Here is a 23,384-nt window from a genome sequence, read left to right on the forward strand (position 1 = left end):
CAGTGTGTAGCAGAGAGGTAGTACATACCCAATACTTGCCAGCAGTGTGCAGCAGAGAGGCAGTACATACCCAATACTTGCCAACAGTGTGTAACAAAGAGGTAGTACATGCCCAATACTTGCCAACAGTGTATAACAAAGAGGCAGTACATACCCAATACTTGCCAACAGTGTGTAACAAAGAGGCAGTACATGCCCAATACTTGCCAGCAGTGTGTAACAAAGAGGTAGTACATGCCCAATACTTGCCAACAGTGTGTAACAAAGAGGCAGTACATGCCCAATACTTGCCAGCAGAGACATGACTGACTGCCCAAAAGGCTAACAGACCAATCAGTGGCAAATAGGATAAGTACCGGTAAATTATAATCAAAATATATTTTTTACTTAATACACATCTGGCCATTAGGAGCATCAGTGACCCTAGAGGCCAACCCAGGGTCATCGGCAATCCCAGGGACCAACCCAGGGGCATCGGCAATCCCAGGGACCAACCCAGGGGCATCGGCAATCCCAGGGACCAACCCAGGGGCATCGGCAACCCCAGGGGCCCTTCCAGGGTGGTCGGTGACCCCAGGGGCCAACTTGGGTGGCAGCGACCTGTGGGGTCCTTCAAAGGACCCTCCCAGGATAGGCGGTAGTGACTCCAGGAGCGGCAGCGAACCCAGGGGCCTACCGGGGCCCTACAAAGAGTGGCAGCGACCCCAGAGGTCCTGCCAGGGGCCCTCTCAGGGGTGGCGAAACTCCCAGGGGCCCTCCCAAGGGAAGCGGCGACCCCAGGGTTCTTCTCGGGGGCGTTGATGCCCCAAGGGGCCCTCCCAGGGTTCCTCACAGAGGTGGTGGTGACCCTAGGGGCCGTACCAGGTATGGCGGCGACTCTAGGGGCCCTCCCTGGGCCGGTGGCGACCCCTGGGGCCCTTATAGGGGCGGTAGAGACCCCAGGGGCTCTTTCAAGGGTGGCGGCGACCCCAGGGGTGACGAAACTCCCAGGGGCCTTCCCAATGGAGGCGGCGCCCCCAGGGGTCTTCTCGGGGACGTTGATGCCCCTAGGAGCCCCCAGGGTTCCTCACAAGGGTGATGGCGACCCTAGGGGCCCTACCAGGTACGGCGGCGATCCCAGGGGTCCTCCCTGGGGCAGCGGCGACCCCTGGGGTTCTCCCAGGGAGTTCGGCGTCCCCAAGGACCCTCCCAGTGGCGGTGGTGACTACAGGAATCCTCCCAGGGGCCCTCCCAGATGTGGTAGCGCATTTAGGGGCTGCAGCGATCCCAGGGGGCCTCCATTGGGCGACAGAGACCCCGTGGGCCCTCCCAGTGGCGACGGTTACCACAGAGGGTCTCTCAAGGGCGGCGGCGCCCTCAGGGGCCCTCTCTCATGCTGCAGCGACCCCAGAGGCCCTCGTAGTGGCGGCGTTTACTACAGGTGACCTCCCAGGGGCGGCGGCACCCCCAGGGGCCCAGCCAGGGTCGGTGGCGGCCCAGGGGCCTTTAGAGGGGCAGCAGTGCCCCCAGGGGCCAACTGGTGGGCCCTCCCAGGGGCGTTAGCAACGCCTGGGGCCCAACCAGGGCCGTCGGCTTGGTGGTGGTGTCGCACATATTGCATACATCCAGCAAAACCTTACTTATCTATGATATGTGGACTCAAATGTAAATTCACCAAATTACAGCCAATAGGAGAACAAAGCGGTTAGTCAGTACAACACCCCAACTTATGTTTTCCGTTTGGTTATTTATTCTCCTTGACATTGTTCATCATGATACTGGAAATGCGATGGGCGGTGTATTTATTTAACATCATATCTCCCATTGCTCTGAATAGGGCAAAAACAACTGCTCCCAGGGTACCCTAAAAGGGCAGTGCTCCAATGGTCGCCGCCGCTTCTGAGAGAGCCCATGGGGTCGCCGACGCCTCTGAGAGGGCCCCGGGGGTCGCCGCCGTCCCTGGGAGGGTCTGTGGGGCTGATACAGCTCCTGGGAGGGTCCCTGGGGCGCCGCCGTCTTTGAGAGGGTCCATGGGGGCGCTGCCTCCCCTGGGAGGGTCCATAGGGGTGCCACCACCCCTGGAAGGGTTCCTGGGGGCGTCGCCGCCCTTAGGAGGATCTCTGGGGGCGCCGCCGTCCCTAAGGGGGTCCCTGGGGGCACCTCTGACCCTGGGAGGGTTGGTGAGTGCGATACTGCTCCTGGGAGGGTCGCTGGGGGCCCTGCTGCCCTTAAGAGGGTCCCTGGGGGCGCAGTCGCTCCTGAGAAAGTTCCTGAGTGCGCCGCTGCCTCTTGGAGGGTCCCTTGTGGCGCAGCCACTCCTGAAAAGGTCCGTGGGGGCGCCACCGCCTCTGGGAGGCCTCCTAGGGGCACCACCGACCCTGGCCGGGCCTTTGGGGTAGCAGCCGCCCCTAAAGAGGACCCCCTGCAGGCACCGCTACCCTTAAAGAAAGCCTCTGTGGGTGCAGTCGCCCCTAGGCCCTAAAAAATGAAAATTTAATCATGTTTACCATAGAAAATATTGACCATTTTCTTTATACGAACAGAAAACAAGCATTTTTAATGGTAAACTATTATCAATTTTTAATAAAAATAAATATACACAAAATAATGTTAATTACTCAATAGATTTATCAATTATGTTTATGTTTCAATTAATCATAAATTGTAAATAAAATTAAATTAATTAACAAATGTCAGTAAATTTACAATCTCTTTGCAAGTAAGAAAAGTAGCATAAAAAACTACAGGTTATATATATTAGTGAAAAGTTTTATGTATATTTAAGACAGGTTTAAGTGTTTGTATTGTTATTTTTCAACTCGTAAAATTTCTTTAAATGCTATTTAATAGCATTAAAACATTAACATATGTGACAGAACTGTATCAGAGTACTGTACTGGTATTTGCTGGTCGGTGACCACAGTTCTCCACTCTAAACGTACTCGGGATGTTTTTACCTATCTCCAAGATTTTTATTTTTTGTCTCTGGTGACTCGGTCTCTGCCTTTTTCCAGCTCTCCTCCCATCAACTTTACGCATTAATATTTGTTATTCCCTTATCCCTAATTATATGGCTAAAGTATCTCATTTTTCCTTTTCTATACAACTTCTAGGGGAACTTGATGAAATTTTCACTCTTCAGAAGACACTAACATAAATTTCACGCACTCTTTTTTGTCCGCAAACACTACCTTAAATATTGTAATTTTTTATTACGTTATATCGTAACATTATACTTTGTGGCCAGATGTGTGTTAAGTAAAACATATATTTTGATAATAATTCACTTTATCCTCTTTGTAACTAATCGGTCCGTTAGCCTTTTGGTCGGTCGGTCATGTCTGTTATGCATTGTACGCGTGAACTGCCTCTCTGTTACATACTGTTGGCAAGTACTGGACATGTACTGGCTGTTTATTATGTACTATTGGCAAATACTGGACATATACTGGTTCCACAATGTGTCTGTACCTGCACCAGTATCACATTTAAATGACCCGGCTAAGAACCATCTACAGTAATGCTAGGTGAACCTTGCACCACTCAGAATCCCTTACCTTGGGAGACTAGGATCTCTGGGACACCATATGACTTTTGTGACCCCTAGGGCCCCTGGAGACACCAAGGACCCCTAGGGCCCCTGGAGACACCAAGGATCCCTAGGGCCCCTGGAGACACCAAGGATATATACAGGACCATCCTGTAGGTAACCCAAAAGGTTATACAATATACAGGATGGTGACATCTTGATGTCTCAATTTTCTGCATAGTTTATAATGCTGACCAAAACTTGATTTATTCTACCATAATGTTTAATTTACTGAACAATTGTGTTTGTATACCTGTTGTGTTTGTATACCTGTTGTGTTTGTATACCTGTTGTGTTTGTATACCTGTTGTGTTTGTATACCTGTTGTGTTTGTATACCTGTTGTGTTTGTATACCTGTTGTGTTTGTATACCTGTTGTGTTTGTATACCTGTTGTGTTTGTATACCTGTTGTGTTTGTATATGTTGTGTTTGTATACCTGTTGTATTCTACGATCTGCTGACAACAATGAACCAGAGTAGCCAGCCTGTAGTCGGGCTGAGTTATATATCACAACATTGTTGAGAACTTTGCTTGTAATAATTAATATTTCGGCTTTATTAAGAGTTCAATACTAAAAATATAATATGATACAATTACTATATTAGTAACTATTTAATTAATTTATAATATAATTGGTTTAGACTAAACAACGATATATCGCTATTACATGACCCGAAGTGGTAAACATGAAGAGTGAGAGACATTTAATACTCTTCTAAGGAACGGCCCGGGAAGTTGACTACAACCTCTAAGAATATACATACATTAACAAGTTGTTACGTTAAGGACGTCAACCTCTAAGAATATACATACATTAACAAGTTGTTACGTTAAGGACGTCTTAATAATGGCCAAAATATTCACCGTACCCAAGTTGCTGTCGTCAGTTTAAAGGGAATAATGGAAGATCTTCAACGCTCCTGAAAACAGTGGTAATGTGAGACTTATAAGGATTTTTTAGAATCATTTAAAATATATTTGTTGATGATGGGCCAACACTGGAACGATGCAGCCAAGAAAATATGAAGTTGTGTTTACGTCAATGTGATGGAGGATGGCAGACGACATTACCTGGGACACTTGAACCAACAGGTGAGTGAAAGTTTACTTAGTTTATGGTAAGGTGTTGTGATAGACAACTGTGTGGTTGATGACGACCACATTCCTGTACTCTTTAATGACCACACACACACTTTATTTCAAAATTAGTTGAGTCAGTATACGTATATACAGAAGATTCCTAACTTCAACTTGAATTCTGACAACTACGATTTAGACCCCTTATTAATGACATTCTGGTTAAAACTTTAACATAAGACCATTAGAATGGAGGAAGATGCAGGGCCCATTGGCCCATGGCCCATACAGGGCAGACCCATTTACACCAACCCCTATTGCTCATATAATAATAATAATAATAATAATAATAATAAGGTTTATTAGAGCTGCAGCCGTTGGCTGAAAATATACAGACTTACATTAGATTTAGACATAATGATATAATATGCAGTGAATACATTTACAGGGCTGTACAGTACATAAATCAGGAGTTGTTTATTATTTTAACAATAGATGGGATGGTGCTGTTCTTATTTCTATCGGCGTGGGCCTCTATGGGCTGTATTTTTGTAGTGGCGGACTGCCGGTGGGTGGGGGGCTGCAGGTGGCAGGAGGTGGCGATGGCGAGGGTGGTGCAGTAGTCCACGGCCAAACCTTTCCAGTGCTTGGTGGTGGAGGTCAACGAGGATGGCATTTGAGGTGGAGAGAGAGCGTTAGGTAGCCGGATATTCTCGCCGAGCATGACTTCGCGCCGAGCATGATTCTGCAGGCCCTTTTCTGTACCTTCTCTAGCTGACGTTGTTTGAAGCCTCCAGCTTTGTGTTTCTTTAAGATCATTTAAATTTTCATTATGTGTTTCTGTTGTCATTTCCTTTATTTAGTAACCGTAATTTAAATATCCTGAGGTGGCATATTTGGAACATTTTTACATTTAAACCTGATTATATATTATAGTATACTATTTTATTTAACTGATGAGGACTGCAGTTGTCAGTAGAAATGATTTAATTTTTATTGCAAATTTTAGTTTTATGATTCACCTGTACTTCATCAAAGCATAGCAGTGGCGAGGTGTTGGACAACTCGTACTCAACAGAACATGTCAAGTTGTAAACAATTATAAGAGAACCGTACCAGCTGTGACACATTTTGATTTATACACTTCTAAACTGTTTTCCCAATCTATGGGATGATTATTGTTCTTATATGAACGAAAATGGCACTCTTTCAGATGCTGTGTATGGGAAACAGCAGATGCAGGTATGTGCTTATTTTGATTCTAGTAACTAACTTTCTAAAGTTAATAAAGCAGCAAAGGCAAATATACGGCTAGTGACCGTCAGTGGTTAAGTAATTATGAGTTTTTTTTAAAAGAGTTTTGGTTAACTGCACTTTTGGACAATACCCTAGTAGTTGAGCAATGTGTTTTTCTGATTGTTTAGACAATTTTAAGACACTTTTCTTCGATGATGATTCCGTACATTTAAGTAATTTTAGAGGGACATGATAAAAGAAGTGTCTTAAAATTATCTAAACAATCGGAAAAACACATTGGTCAACTCGAGATCCATATTGTCCGAAACTGCGGTTATACCACAGTTTTGTTCACTGATTATGCTTTTCATTCTATTAATTTTCTTGTGCAAATGCTTAGTATTCTAGATATAGGCGAGTTAAGATATAGGTTAGGTTAGGTCAGGTTAGGTTAGGTCAGGTCAGGTTAGGTCAGGTCAGGTCAGGTCAGGTTATATTAGGTTTGGTTAGGTTAATCATTTTAATCTTTTCCCCCAACATAATACAGTATTCCCTAATGTAATCAGTGAAAATTGGGGTGAAATTTCAGTCGTGCACCGGTCTTTCTCTCGCTGTTATTAATGTGTTTTTCGTGATGTTTAGACAATTCTAAGACCTTTTTTCCTATGACATTTCGCCGAAATTAACGATAACCGAGATATAATTTTTCAATATTATTAGATTTGGTCAGTTAAAAAAGTCATGTAGAGCCTGTGTTAGGAGTTTATGAAGATGAAAATAATGGGGTCATTTCTGAGAACAGCAACTACCACCAGAAGGAGTTATTCTGATTTGATGAATTTTCCACAGATGTTATAGTGTATAGTAAATATGTTTTTAAAAGCAGAGGCTGCATTTACAAGATTTAAGCTGAGACCTGACCTAGCCAGCAAAAGAAACCTACAAAACCTTTTCTTCTGGCTGGGGAAGCTCTGTTTCCCCAGACACACTCATATTAAGCAGAAATTTCTTGCTTTGATATCTGGTACCAATAAAAGCAACTTTCTTAATGTCATATTATGTGACTTCTAATTTAATCAGTCAGTTGAAGCATAGCCACACACATTTATGAGACTTTGGAATTTACAATGGTTACAGGACTGTCCTCGAGTGCCAACACGAAGACAAATACCTTTTGCCCCTGCATTTTTCCTTCCACCAATAATTGATATGCATTAGCGAACGAATTACTTTGTGTTTTGTAATGCATTTCAACTGCAGTTGTGACAAATTTAAAGATCAATTATACAATTACTCTCACCTCATATCTGTGGGTTGTGGGCTACAGCCAAGAACCTTCAAGTGGAGACTCCTCCACTCTAAAAGGTTCTTGGGCTGTTTTACCAATCCTCTGAGTTATATGTGTATCTCTCTAGGAACTGATTAGAAATTTATTTCATCTCCAGTCTCTCTGCCTTTTCCTTGGCCCTCTATATCAACTTTTGCCCATTAATATTTGTCATTGTTCCTTACATCCCTAATTATATGACCAAGTATCTCATTTTCTTTTTCTCTATACATTTCAAGTATTTCTCTTGAGTTCTTAATTTCATTTTTCTCCTCAGTGTGGCCTTTTCTAAGCGTTCTCCTGTACCACTATTAAAGGCCTTACCTTCTGTGTAGCATCTGTGAAATGTCCACAAGTTAGGATGTTAGATTAGGCTGAGTCAGGTTCAAATGGTTCTGTACTAATCTTTACTTCCATTTTCGTTTTCAGTCATCCTTCAAATAATATCTCAGGAATTTTGGTTTTCAGATCCATAGAATTACTTCGGTGGTAGCTGTCTCCTCACCTTTATCAATAATGTTTGAAAGTGTTTCATCTGGGAATTTAGTTTATAAATACTCGTACAGTATTACCTTTTCTTAACAAAAAATTGCCATCCCAAAGGGTGATACATGAATCTGTGATAGTCGTCTCAAAGTTTTATATTTGGTACCTTTTCACTTCATTATCAAGCACAGCGGGTAGCAGGTGGTGATGAATCATGTTAAATCATTCTACTTTTATTTTAAGTAGTAAATTTAAAATTTGATATGGGACTGCAATACCCTAAAACTTATACCCCAAATTTACTGGACCCTTAACTGCACATTTACAGATATAACATTTCTTTTGTACTCAAAATATTTTGGTCTTTAAATTTTAAACTTACCTTATAAAACTTTTAGCGTGTATACAAATTAAAGGAAAACACAGTATAAGCCTGAAGGTCTCCACCCCCCACATAGGTTTACTGCCTTGTAATGGTGGGGATCACCTGATGAATCACCCTAGTTTAACTTTCACCTTAAGATTGACCCACTGTACTAACCTAACTAACCTCATCCCTACAAATAGCATTCAGGTGGTTAATCTTGCAAATGTAATAAATTCAGGTAGAGATCCTTCATAGAGATAACAAACAGAAGCCAATACCAAAGCCTGTACTGCACAGTGCTTCCCAGTAACTAATGAAGATTTTCCTCTGTATATGAAATATTCCATATTTTTGGATTTCCTTCAATGTGAATTTCATTACTCAAGCTTCTGTACTTTGAGGATGCCTGTACAATGTTCTTCAACTCACTTTTGTGCTGACAGATGAAAGTGAGGTCAGAAGTAGACTGGTTGGAACCGACCAACAAGATAAATTAGAAACTGTCAAAAGTTCACTTGCTTCCTTCACTCATCACTGCAGTGGCTTGGAATGGCTCATCTCTTTATTAAGGTAAAACATATACCGCTACCGTCAGTATGTTCACTTGTATTGTTATTACATGTTTTCCAGAGGGTTGGTTAGATACGGTACATCTTCTTTGCTTATATTTTATTTAGACATCTCTACATTCTCTCATGTTTACACCTATCTTACACACCTCATCATACTATTGTATTTCAAAAACTTGTCTTCATTTGATATTGCCATTTAAAAGCCTCATGTGAACACTCTGGACCCTTCTTTCCTATATGATTTGCTAGAACTTTTGGTGGGTGGAGAGGCACTGCACTTTGGCTCTCGGCATTCTTAACATTAAAGAGTAGAAATGCATGTGGGTATAACAACACACTAAACCAAATTTATTTTTACTGTACCTGTTCTTTGTAGTGTACTGTGCTATACTGTGATGTACTATACTGTACTGTACTATATATACTATATAACTATATAATCACTACAATCAGTACAAGACGAAGGCTGTGTGTTAAGACATGCTGAAGCCCTAAACTGTCAAGATTTAGAGGCTCCATATTACAAAAAAAAGTATACAGTACTTCTTGTGGTGCTGTATACAGTACTGTACCGTACCTGGTGTTTGCAGTCAAGCAAAAACACTTTCTTTACAGCTACCAAACTACAGTACATCAAAACCAGTAATAGTGTAAAACAATTCATATCTAAACGTCAAAATACATAACAGATGAAGCTGTTTCTGTATTAACCCCAATATATTATATTGTTAAATTGATCTGCCAACCTCGGTTAGTCCAAGTGCAATGTATTGCTTGTTAAATTTATCAGAAAACTTTCACTATTTCTCCTGTAGAAATACTATTACTGATTAGAGACCTACTTAAGCCAAAAGTACCCTACTATAAATAAGTATCTGATGGCTTGCCAATTAGTAAGTCTGTGAATCTATCTATTTATCATTAAATCTACATAACTATTTAAATCATCTAACCTTACAGAAGTGAAGAACAAGGGACAGACTGATGACAGAGGCTACATCACCACCACCAGATGACTGAGGCTACATCACCACCACCAGATGACAGAGGCTACATCACCACCAGCACCAGATGAGAGGCTACATCACCACCACCACCAGATGACTGAGGCTACATCACCACCACCAGATGACAGAGGCTACATCACCACCAGCACCAGATGACAGAGGCTACATCACCACCACCACCAGATGACTGAGGCTACATCACCACCACCAGATGACAGAGGCTACATCACCACCACCAGATGACAGAGGCTACATCACCACCACCACCAGATGACTGAGGCTACATCACCACCACCAGATGACAGAGGCTACATCACCACCACACCAGATGACAGAGGCTACCACCACCACCACCAGATGACTGAGGCTACATCACCACCACCAGATGGAGGCACCACCACCACCAGATGATGACACCACCACCACCAGATGACTGAGGCCATCACCACCAACCAGATGACTGAGGCTACATCACCATGGAGCTACACCACACACAGAGAGAGCTACACCACAGATGATGAGGCTACATCACCACCACCAGATGACAGAGGCTACATCACCACCACCAAGATGACTGAGGCTACATCACCACCACCAGATGAAGAGGCTACATCACCACCAGCACCAGATGACAGAGGCTACATCACCACCACCACCAGATGACTGAGGCTACATCACCACCACCAGATGACAGAGGCTACTCACCACTAGCAGATGACAGAGGCTACATCACTACTAACACAGAGAGCTGGAGCAGAGTACGTGGACAGAGCTGGAGCTACTGTCATGGGTCACAGAGCTGGAGCTACTTAGTATGCAGTCCACAGAGCTGGAGCTACTGTAGAGCAAATTAAGGAGCTGGAGCTACTATAGAGCAATGAGCTGGAGCTACTGTAGAGAGCTGGAGTTTAGTAGTATGTAAGCCTGAGCTGGGAAGTTCAGCTGGAGGCTGTAGTATGTGGGTCTCATAGAGCTGAGCCACTAGAGTGAGCTACAGAGCTGGAGTTCAGTATGTCTGGAGTTGAGCTGAGTGCTGGAGCCAGGTTCATCGACATAGACTAAAGCATCCATTAACATAACACACTCTAGGCTAGGTTAGGTTCATGGATGCTAAGTGGTAAATATCCTGAAGACACAACCTGGCTCTGTAGACCACATACTATAGTAGCTCCAGCCTGTAGACCACATACTACAGTAGCTCCAGCCTGTAGATCACATACTATAGTAGCTCCAGCTCTGCGAGACCACATACTATAGTAGCTCCAGCTCTGTAGACTGCATACTATACCATAGTAGCTCCAGCTCTGTAGACCACATACTATAGTAGCTCCAGCTCTGTAGACCACATACACTATAGTAGCTCCAGCTCTTAGACTGCATACTATATAGTAGCTCCAGCTCAGACCATACTATAGTAGCTCCAGCTCTGCAGACCACATACTATAGTAGCTCCAGCTCTGTAGAGACTGCATACTATACCATAGTAGCTCCAGCTCTGTAACCAACCACAGTGCTCCAGCCTCTGTAGACCACATACTACAGTAGCTCCAGCCTGTAGACCCATACTACAGTAGCTCCAGCTCCTGAGACCACATACTTACAGTAGCCCAGCTCTGAGACCACATACTACAGTAGCTCCAGCTCTGTAGACCACATTACAGTAGCTCCAGCTCTGTAGACTGCATACTATACATAGTAGCTCCAGCCTGTAGACCACATACTACAGTAGCTCCAGCTCTGTAGACTGCATACTATACCATAGTAGCTCCAGCTCTGTAGACCACATACCACAGTAGCTCCAGCCTGTAGACTGCATACTATACTATAGCTCCAGCTCTGTGACCACATACCAGTAGCTCCAGCTCTGTAGACTGCATACTATACTATAGTAGCTCCAGCTCTGTAGACCACATACTACAGGCCCAGCCTGTAGACTGCATACTATACCATAGTAGCTCCAGCCTGTAGAACATATCACAGTAGCTCCAGCTCTGTAGACTGCATACTATACTATAGTAGCTCCAGCTCTGTGACCACATACTATAGTAGCTCCAGCCTGTAGACTGCATACTATACTATAGTAGCTCCAGCTCAGACCACATACTACAGTAGCTCCAGCTCTGTAGACTGCATACTATACTATAGCTCCAGCTCTGAGACCACATACCAAGTAGCTCCAGCTCTGTAGACTGCATACTATACTATAGTAGCTCCAGCTCTGTAGACCACACATCTCACAGTAGCTCCAGCTCTGGACTGCATATCACCATAGCAGTAGCTCCAGCTCAGACTGCCACTATACTATAGTAGCTCCAGCTCTGTAGACCACATACTACAGTACTCCAGCCTGTAGACTGCATCACTATTGTAGCTCCAGCTCAGACCACATCTACAGTAGCTCCAGCTCTGTAGACTGCATACTAAACTATAGTAGCTCCAGCTCTTGCATCAACTATACTCATAGGCTCCAGCTCTGCACACCAGAACAACAGTAGCTCCAGCTCTGTAGACCTCATGCTACAGTAGCACCAGCTCTGTAGACCACATGCTACAGTAGCACCTGCTCTGTAGACCACATACTATAGTAGCTCCAGCTCTGTAGACCACATGCTACAGTAGCACCAGCTCTGTAAATCATACTACAGTAGCTCCAGCTCTGTAGACCACATAGTACAGTAGCTCCAGCTCTGTAGACCACATACTACAGTAGCTCCAGCTCTGTAGACCACATGCTACAGCAGCACCAGCTCTGTAAATCATACTACAGTAGCTCCAGCTCTGTAAACCACATAGTACAGTAGCTCCAGCTCTGTAGATCACATACTACAGTAGCTCCAGCTCTGTAGACCACATGCTACAGCAGCACCAGCTCTGTAAATCATACTACAGTAGCTCCAGCTCTGTAAACCACATAGTACAGTAGCTCCAGTTCTGTAGATCACATACTACAGTAGCTCCAGCTTTGTAGACCACATGCTACAGTAGCACCAGCTCTGTAAATCATACTACAGTAGCTCCAGCTCTGTAGACCACATACTACAGTAGCTCCAGCTCTGTAGACCACATAGTACAGTAGCTCCAGCTCTGTAGACCACATACTACAGTAGCTCTGTTCTTTTTTTAAAAAATTAGTTTTTCTACATATTAAAATTTCAGTGAATAAACTTTTAGATTAATCACCCTAATACAACCTGACCCCACACGTCTTCAAGCTTCTTGTGTTACCCTCTTAGTTCTATTATATTATGTACTATATAATAATCTTGTATCTGTAGTTCATACCCTAATGTGTACTTTATTATATTATGGTATTGTATTACAAATATTGTTTCTCTTGTTTTCTGATGTAATGTATTAATACAGCCTCCAAGTGGTCAACTCTTGTAAACCTTATTGACACGTCGTATGTAAATTAATGGAATGACAGCATAAAATAATGTCATTGTTAATAATAATAAAAATACGATCGTTTTCAATATTTTAATACTCCTAAAATGTGTTAATAAATAAAGCACATTATGTACACAATAAAACTCTTGTTAAGATTCAAGACAACTGCCCGAGCAGCTAGTAAGCTGATAAGGGCTAGAAATATACATATAACAAAAAATAAATACAAATAGGAGTAAAGGACCACCATGAAGAGTAAGCAGGACTCAACCACTGAGCCATGACAAACTTAGTTATTTCACCTTAAAGTTCAAGAAACTGGATGAAAATAGTTATTGGGAAAGTAGATTATCTACTTTTAGGGGAAATATTACCTAATTTTCTGAAGTAGATTATCATAGAAAACGGGAAATTTGTATCATAGAAAATGGGAAATATCTACTTTCCGGGAAAGTTGGTTATCTACTTTCCCGAAAAGTAGATTATTTATCTACTTTTCGGGAAAGTAGATTATTGACTTTTTGGTGAAGTAGATTATCGACTTTTTGGGAAATATTACCTAATTTTCCGAAGTAGATTATCATAGAAAACGGGAAATTTGTATCATAGAAATGGGAAATATCTACTTTCCGAAAGTTGGTTATCTACTTCCGAAAAGTAGATTATTTATCTACTTTTCGGGAAAGTAGATTATTGACTTTGGGGAAGTAGATTATCACCTTTTGGGAAATATTACCTAATTTTCCGAAGTAGATTATCATAGAAAGGAAATTTGTATCATAGAAAATGGGAAATATCTACTTTCCGAAAGTTGGTTATCTACTTTCCCAAAGTAGATTATTTATCTACTTTTCGGAAAGTAGATTATTGACTTTTTGGGGAAGTAGATTATCGACTTTTTAAATAATACCAATTTTCCAAGTAGATTATCATAGAAAACGGGAAATTTGTATCATAGAAAATGGGAAATATCTACTTCCGAAAGAGTTATCTACTTTCCCGAAAAGTAGATTATTTATCTACTGAAAGTAGATTATTGACTTTGGGGAAGTAGATTATCGACTTTTAAAATATTACCTAATTTTCCGAAGTGGAGATTTCATAGAAAACGGGAAATTTGTATCATAGAAAATGGGAAATATCTACTTTCCGAAAGTTGGTTATTCATTTCCGAAAAAGTAGATTATTTATCTACTTTTCGGAAAGTAGATTATTAATTTTTGGGAAGTAGATTATCGACTTTGGGAAATATTACCTAATTTTCCGAAGTAGATTATCATAGAAAACGGGAATGTATCATAGAAAATGGGAAATATCTACTTTCCGAAAGTTGATATCTACTTTCCCGAAAAGTAGATTATTTATCTACTTTTCGGGAAAGTAGATTATTGACTTTTTGGGAAGTAGATTATCGACTTTTGGGGAAATATTACCAATTTTCGAAGTAGATTATCATAGAAAACGGGAAATTTGAATCATAGAAAATGGGAAATATCTACTTTCCGAAAGTTGGTTATCTACTTTCCCGAAAAGGATTATATCTACTTTTTCGGAAAGTAGATTATTGACTTTTGGGGAAGTAGATTATCGACTTTGGGAAATATTACCTAATTTTCCGAAGTAGATTATCATAGAAAACGATGGTAAATCATAGGAAAATGGGAAATATCTACTTTCCGAGTTGGTTATCTACTTTCCCGAAAGTAGATTATTTATCTACTTTTCGGTGAGATTAATTTTTGGGAAGTAGATTATCGAATTTTTGGGAAAATATTACCTAATTTTCCGAAGTAGATTATCATAGAAAACGGGAAATTTGTATCATAGAAAATGGGAAATATCTACTTTCCGGAAAGTTGGTCTTACTTTCCCGAAAGTAGATTATTTATATTTTTCAAAGTAGATTATTGACTTTTTGACTTTGGTATTAGTTTACTGAAAAATTACAGAAAATGGGAAATATCTACTTCCTGGAAAGTTGTCATCTACTCCGGAAAAGAGATTATTTATCTATTTCGAAAGATTATTGATTTCCGAAAAAGTATCTATTTTGGAAAGTAGATTATTCATTTTAAATTTCTTTTTCAGAAAAAATCTGAATACAGAAAATGGGAATATCTTTCCGAAAGTTGATTATCTACTTCTCCCAAAATTGAATAATATTCCTGAAACTAGATCTAGAAAGTAATTAAAGTAGATTATCGACCTTTAAAATATTTAATTCTTTCTCGAAGTAGAAAACGAAATTTGAAAATAAATACTACTTTCCGGAAGTTAGTATTCACTTCCCGAAAAATTATGATTTATTCAGAAATATTAATATAAAAATGGATAATCTACTTTCCGAAAGAGTTATCTACTTATCTACTTTCCCGAAAAGTAGATAAATAATCTACTTTTCGAAAGAGAACCAACTTTCCCGGAAAGTAGATATTTCCCATTTTCTATGATAAATTTCCTGTTTTCTATGATAATCTACTTCGAAAATTAGGTAATATTTCCCAAAAGTCGATAATTCACTTCCAAAGTCAATAATCTACTTTCCCGAAAATATGATAATCTACTTCGAAAATTAGGTAATATTTCCCAAAAAGCTTCATAATTCATTTCCCAAAAAGTCAATAATCTACTTTCCCGAAAAGTAGATAAATAATCTACTTTCGGGAAAGTAGATAAATTGAATTTAAAAGTAGATATTTCTAGTTTCTATGATACAAAATTTCCCGTTTTCATGATAATCTACTTCGGTGCAATTAGGTAATATTTCCCAAAAATCTTTACAATCTACTTCCCCCAAAAAGTCAATAATCTACTTTCCCGAAAGTAGATAACACTCCATTTTTCAAAAGTAGATAACCAACTTTCCCGGAAAGCAGATATTTCCCATTTTCTATGATACAAATTTCCCGTTTCTATGATAATCTACTTCGGAAAAATTAGGCAATATTTCCTCAAAAATTCGATAATCTACTTCCTCAAAAGTCAATAATCTACTTTCCCGAAAAGTAGATAACACCTGATGAAAGTAGATAACCAACTTTCCCGTGAGAAAGTAGATATTTCTATTGCGATACAAATTTCCTGTTTTCTATGATAACTACTTCGGAAAATTAAGCAATATTTCCCAAAAAGTCGATAATCTACTTCCCCCAAAAAGTCAATAATTCACTTTTCCTGAAAAGCAGATAAATAATCTACTTTTCGGGAAAGTAGATAACCAACTTTCCCGAAAGCAGATATTTCCATTTTCTATGATACAAATTTCCCGTTTCTATGATAATCTACTTGAAAAAATTAGTAATATTTCCCAAAAGTCGATAATCTACTTCAAAAAAGTCAATAATCTACTTTCCAAAAAGTAGATAAATAATTTACTTTTCGGGAAAGTAGATAACCAAACCTTCCCGAAAGTAGATATTTCCATTTTCTATGATACAAATTTCGTTTCTATGATAATCTACTTCGGAAAATTATTAGGCAATATTTCCCAAAAAGTCGATAATCTACTTCCCCAAAAAGTCAATAATCTACTTTCACGAAAAGTAGATAATCTACTTTTCGGGAAAGTAGATAACCAACTTTCCCGGAAAGTAGATATTTCCCATTTTCTATGATACAAATTTCCCGTTTTCTATGATAATCTACTTCGGAAAATTAGGTAATATTTCCCAAAAAGTCGATAATCTACTTCCCCTAAAAATCAGTAATCTACTTTCCCGGAAAGTAGATAATCTACTTTTCGGGAAAGTAGATAACCAACTTTCCCGGAAAGTAGATATTTCCCATTTTCTATGATACAAATTTCCCGTTTTCTATGATAATCTACTTCGGAAAATTAGGTAATATTTCCCAAAAAGTCGATAACACTGGTCAACATAAAAAAAAATTCTCATGGTTCTGGATCAAAACAGTCTGAGTCTAATAAATAATAATAATAATAATTAACGGTTTATTGAAAGAGCTTGGCAGCCAGAAGGCTGAAAATATACAGTTACATATTTGAGGAATGGGTTACGAATTACAAATAATATACAAGTAACATAAGTGACACAAATAAGACATATAATAACTAGATGGGGAAAAGCTCAAACTACAGTTCATTTCAACATAGTGACAGGGTAAGGAGCAGTGTTTACTGGGAGTGAATACACTGATTTATTACAAGTTATTGATAATTTTTACAATGGTTGGGACTGGGCTGTTCTTATAGCGATCAGTTTGTGCACGTATGGGCTGGATGCGGTTGTGGTGTCGAACAGCAATTCTCGGACAAGGGATCTCAGGTGGTAGTAGGAGCCGTCGATGGTGTAGAAGCTTACCAAATTTGCAGATGAGGTCGTGGTGATGGTCAGTGAGACGAAAGGGTCATGTGTTGAGCGCTTCTTTGATATGTGGAGTAGGAAGGAGAATAATCTTGGCATGCCCTCTTTGCACTTTTTCAGGTGTTTACGCCAGGTGGCATTTAGGAGGAAGACCAGGTGGGGAGGCATAGGTGAGCTTGGGAAGTATGAATGTTGTGTAAACACTGAGGAGCTCGTGTGCAGGAACTCCGAGGGACTTGAGTCGGCGGAGGAGGAGGAGACGGAAACTGGAGGATTTGATAACTTCACTGACGTGTGGTTTCCAATTTAGTTTGTTGTCTATGGTGACGCCGAGGAGCTTCGTGTAATTGTATGTGCTGAACTCAATTATGACATTCGTATAGCTGTATCAGGCTCAGTTTTCCAGAACCAGCATATCTATATATTTAGTGTACCATGCTATTCATACAGTAATTTATATGCTCATTGCCTCCACTTATGCAATTATTTGGCCTTAAAGGATTTTTGGCCAAAAATACTTTTTCTCTCTGATCTAAAATTTAATGTGCCTAACTATTTAAGTACATCCAGAATAATACACAAGCACCAAGAAATGACCTCGAAAACCAATAAGTGGCGAGTAATTAGCATTGCAAAAGTAATTAAAATATTCTAAAAATCATTTGAACATTTTCTAAAAGCCATTTGAACAAGTTATAATCAAGATATCAAATTTTGGTTAACAGATCCTTAAGCAGCACATTCAGGAGTACCTATACTGAAATTTTGAACAAAATCCATTTTTGGCCGAAATGACGAAAATTGTAAGTCTAAAGCCTTAAAGGATTTTTGGCCAAAAATACTTTTCTCTCTGAACTAAAATTTAATGTGCCTAACTATTTAAGTACATCCAGAATAATACACAAGCACCAAGAAATGACCTCGAAAACCCATAAGTGGCGAGTAATTAGCATTGCAAAAGTAATTAAAATACTGTATTCTAAAAATCATTTGAACATTTTCTAAAAGCCATTTGAACAAGTTATAATCAAGATATCAAATTTTGGTTAACAGATCCTTAAGCAGCACATTCAGGAGTACCTATACTGAAATTTTGAACAAAATCCATTTTTTGGCCGAAAATGACAAAAATTGTAAGTCTTATGCCTTAAAGAATTTTTGGCCAAAAATACTTTTTCTCTCTGAACTAAAATTTAATGTGCCAAACTATTTAATTACATCCAGAATAATACACAAGCACCAAGAAATGACCTCGAAAACCCATAAGTGGCGAGTAATTAGCATTGCAGAAGTAATTAAAATAATCTAAAAATCATTTGAACAAGCAATAATCCATATATCAAATTTTGGTTAACAGATCCTTAATCAGCATGTTCAGTAGTACCTATACTGCGATTTTGATCAAAATCTATTTTCGGCCGAAATGCCAAAAATTGTAAGGCTTACCCCTTACAGGGTTTTTGGCCACAAAATAGATTTTGGTCAAAATCTCAGGAAAGGTACTCCTGAATACACTGTTTAAGGATCTGTTAACCAAAATTTGATATCTGGATTATTACTTGTTCAAATGGCTTTTAGAAAATTGTAATTAATTTTGCAAGTCATTTGAATAAGTAATATTGCAGATATCAAATTTTGGTTAACAGATCCTTAATCAGCATGTTCAGGAGTACCTATACTGCGATGGTGTCATTTAATGTTTTGTAAGGGGGTGTGGGTGGGTGTGGCTTCCTGTGGTATCGTTTAGTGTTTTGTGAGGGGGTGTGGCTTGTTGTAGAGTCATTTAACGTTTTGTGAGAGGGTGTGGGGTGTTATACTGTTGGGGGGGAACTTTGGTGGTGTATGGGACAGGGTTGTGCTACCATGTGAAGGAATTGTACACGAGGTGGGCAGGTGGTTGTGGTGAAGCTGTCTAGGGGGACACTTTAAGGGGGCATGAGGGAGGGAGGGAAGGTCTAGCAAATGAGCTGTAGTAAACCTTGTGTATAGTGCATGAAGCAGTGTGGGGATGTGTAGTACAGTATAGTATAGTGTAGCATTACTATATTGGTGATGGTGAGAAGTGATTTGAGTAAACTAATGTGGAGGTAATGAATTATGTGAACAGTTGGGGACACTCTAAGTACATGTGGTCTAGTGGTAGATGGAAGTTGTAAGTTTAATTTTCATTCTACATATATTACAACTTAAAACATGTTGCAGGTGACACCTGATGTACTTGAAGGCCAATGAAGAAGTGACAAAACCTCGAGCAAGATTTAACAAGCAGCACGTTACTTCAGCCTCATCAGTTAAGGTACTTGTTTATTTTAGCTATTATGGTCATAAAAAAACATCTAACACTGCTCCTTCACTGGGCAGTGGAGGGTGTGTGTGTGTGTGGGGCCTGGCTGACTGTGTGATGGGGGGCTCTGGAGGACTGTGTGTGGACTGACTGCAGAGACTGATCTTGTAGTAAAATTATTAGTTGTAGTGACATTACGTATAAATATACAGGGCTACATGCCTATTGGTTGGAGAAAATTAGTAGTAGTGTAGTTGTAAATGTAACCAGTAAAGCAAGTTGTTGTGGTTGGGTTTCAACTAACTTTACTAACCTAACTTAACCAGCCTAACTTTGATTAAATACAACTAACCTAAACTGAACCAAATCTGTCTTAAGTTATATTTTGTACAGAAAATATATTAAATACAAATTTTATTCAATAACAAATTCAATGTATTTCAAAAGCCACTCCTGTTAACTGATCATGATAACAGAAAATTAATTTTTAAGTTAGATAAAAATGCGACTTGCGTAAATTATTAACAAGTGATAACCTGTGTACAGTTGGACACAGTTTAAGTACATGTGGTAAATGGGTTTTGTATGTTTAACATTCATTCTACATGAATAAAAACTTTAAACATGTTGCAGGTGACAGCTGATGTACTCGAAGGCCAAAGGAGAAGTGATAGAACCTTGAGCAAGATTTAACAAGCAGCACGTTACTTCAGCCTCATCAGTTAAGTTACTTGTATATCTTAGCTATTATGGTCATCCCATAAACCACTCAACACTGTGCTCCTACACTGGGCAATGGAGGGCTGTGTGTGTTGAAGGGGGGGGTGTGTGATGGAGGGCTGTGTGTGTGTGAGAGAGAGAGAGAGAGAGAGAGAGAGAGAGAGAGAGAGAGATATGGAGGGCTCTGGAGGACTGTGTGGACTGACTGTATAGACTGATATTAAGAGTAAATCAATATTAGTTGTAGTGACCGTATAAATATACAGGACTACATGCCTATTAGTTACTAGAGAAAATTAGCAGTAGTAGTATGGTAGTAACTATAGCAAGTAAAGCAAGTTGTTGTGGGTGGGTGTCAACTAACTTCACTAACCTAACCATCCTAACCTAACCATCCTAACTTATTTTAAACATAACTAACCTAGGCTGAACCAAATCAGTATTACGTTATCTATTATAAAAAAAAAACATTTTATCTAATATATTTAAAGAAAATTAATTCAAACTATTTTATGACCCATTTACGTTTACTGATCATGAATACAGTTAATTTTCTAGTTAGATGAAATTGACTTTTCTAAATTAATAAACTTTTAAAACTCGTGCACAGTTCGGGACAACTAAAGTACTGTACATCTGGCCTAATTGTACATGGAAAGTGTATGTTTAATGTCTATTCTACAGTCATTACAATATACATTAATTACTATAAACATGTTGCAGGTGACAGCTGATGTACTCGAAGGCCAATGGAGAAGTGACAGAACCTTGAGCAAGATTTAACAAGCAGCACGTTACTTCAGCCTCATCAGTTAAGTTACTTGTATATCTTAGCTATTATGGTCATCCCATAAACCACTCAACATTGCAGTGCATGGTGAGGCTGAAAGGGAGAGTGTGTGATGGAGGCCTGTGGAAGGCTCTGGAGGATTAGGGACTGTCTGCAAGACTGACAAGGATGTAATTATTAGACAGTACAGTATAAATATACAGGACTACGTGCCTATTAGAGAAAATTAGTAGTAGTATAATAATAAATATAGCAAGTAAAGCAAGTTGTTGTGGGTTTCAACTAACCTAACCATCCTAACTTAGATTAAACATAACTAACCCAGACTGAACCAAATCATTAAGCTATCTATTATCCAAAATATATATTTTATCTAATATATTTAAAGAACATTAATTCAAAGTATTTTATGAGCCACTTACTTTTACTGATCACGAATACAAAAAGTTAATTTTCAAGTTAGGTAAAATTGAGATGTTTGTCAATTATTAATATTTGATAACTTGTGTACAGTTAGGGACAGCTGAAGTACTGTACATGTGGCCTAATTGTACATGGAAATTGTGTTATGTCTATTCTACATTAATTACAATATACATTAATTACAACTTTAAACACATTGCAGGTGACAGCTGATGTACGTGAAGGCCAATGGAGAAGTGACAGAACCTTGAGCAAGATTTAACAAGCAGCACGTTACTTCAGCCTCATCAGTTAAGTTACTTGTTTATCTAAGCTATTATGGTCCTAAAAAAAAAAACCGCTGTGCTCCTACACTGGGCAGTGGAGGGCTGTGTGTGTGGGAGGGCTCTGGAGGACTGTGTGTGTGGGAGGGCTCTGAAGAATTGTGTGAACTGACTGTATAGACTGACAATAGAGTAAAATTAATATTAGTTGTAGTGACAGTATAAATATACAGGACTACATGCCTATTGGTTATTAGAGAAATTAGTAGTAGTATAGTAGTAAATATAGCCAGTAAAGCAAGCAAGTTGTTGTGGGTGGGTGTCAACTAACTTTACTAACCTAACCATCCTAACTTATATTAAATATAACTAACTTAGACAACCAAATCAGTATTAAGCTATCTATTAAACAAACCCCCTTTTATCTAATATATTTAAAGAACATTAATTCAAACTATTTTATGATCCACTTACGTTTACTGATCATGAACACAAAGATGTTTTTAAAGTTTGACAAAATTGAGACTTGTAAATTTTTAATGATAACTTGTGTACAGTTGGAGTCTAAGTACAGGTGGCCTTATAGTAGAAGGATATTGTATGTTTAACCTTCATTCTACATAAATAACTCGAAATATATTGCAGGTGACAGATGATGTACTTGAAGGCCAACATAGAGGAAGTGACAGAACCAACCTTGAGCAAGATGTAACATGTTAATTCAGCCTCCCCAGTTAAGTTACCCATGTCTGCGTATGGCTATCCTAAAAACCACTGAATGTAAGAATGAAAATGAGTGACTTGCTTTGTGAGAAGGGTTGGGAAGAAGGAACGTTGGGCAGTGGAGGGGCGCTCGTACGTTGGGCAGTGGAGGGGCGCTCGTACGTTGGGCAGTGGAGGGGCGCTCGTACGTTGGGCAGTGGAGGGGCGCTCGTACGTTGGGCAGTGGAGGGGCGCTTGTACGTAAGAAATGTCGTCAGAATTGTAGATGAAGCTATGCTAAGTGCATTCACTTTAATGAAACCATTTAAGACCAAATTTATGTACTGTACATAAGCTTTGTGAATGAGGAGACATTGTGGGAAGGAGGCGGATTTAACCGAGAGGTGCCACTGTCCAGCCAGGCTCGGATAACTAACCACATTGCCTGGCCATTCTCCCTCCCTCACCTTTTCCCAAAAGTAATTCTGGAATGAATTTTTGGGCTTACAGTATTGAATACAATACTCTGTATCTATTAATCTTGACAATTTATACCCGTTACCTAGTTCAAATTTTCTCTCATTAACCTCTTTGCTCCTTAGGGGTGATATGACCTAGAAAGCCTATAATAAGTACCATATTTTACCTGTACTCATCTTATATGTATAATTTCTATGCCACATTAACTTGTTATGCTTACTGCTGTACTGTCCATCTTTGAGTCAATATTTATAAGTATAGAACATAGAGTAAAGGAACTAGCTGTAGCTGCTACTCATAGGATCATTAAGAGAGGAGGAGAAAAGTACCCCCTGGGACCCTTAAGACTCTCTATTAGTCCCTGGGAT

General features: G+C 39.6%; 2 protein-coding genes across 2 annotated transcripts; both read left to right on the plus strand.

Moving 5' to 3' along the window:
• Nucleotides 1-800: 800 nt before the first annotated feature.
• On the plus strand, nucleotides 801-1,424 carry LOC121858555 (basic salivary proline-rich protein 1-like). Its single transcript, XM_042355045.1, has one exon. The coding sequence runs from the start codon at nucleotides 801-803 to the stop codon at nucleotides 1,422-1,424; it is 624 nt and encodes a 207-aa protein (XP_042210979.1).
• A 438-nt stretch (nucleotides 1,425-1,862) lies between these two features.
• Nucleotides 1,863-2,378, plus strand: LOC121858556 (dirigent protein 10-like). The gene has a single exon (XM_042355046.1). It carries the CDS (start codon nucleotides 1,863-1,865, stop codon nucleotides 2,376-2,378), a length of 516 nt encoding a protein of 171 aa, XP_042210980.1.
• Nucleotides 2,379-23,384: the final 21,006 nt, after the last annotated feature.

Source organism: Homarus americanus, unplaced genomic scaffold (genome assembly GCF_018991925.1).
Source record: "Homarus americanus isolate GMGI-L3 unplaced genomic scaffold, GMGI_Hamer_2.0 scaffold74, whole genome shotgun sequence".
Taxonomy (NCBI): domain Eukaryota; kingdom Metazoa; phylum Arthropoda; class Malacostraca; order Decapoda; family Nephropidae; genus Homarus; species Homarus americanus.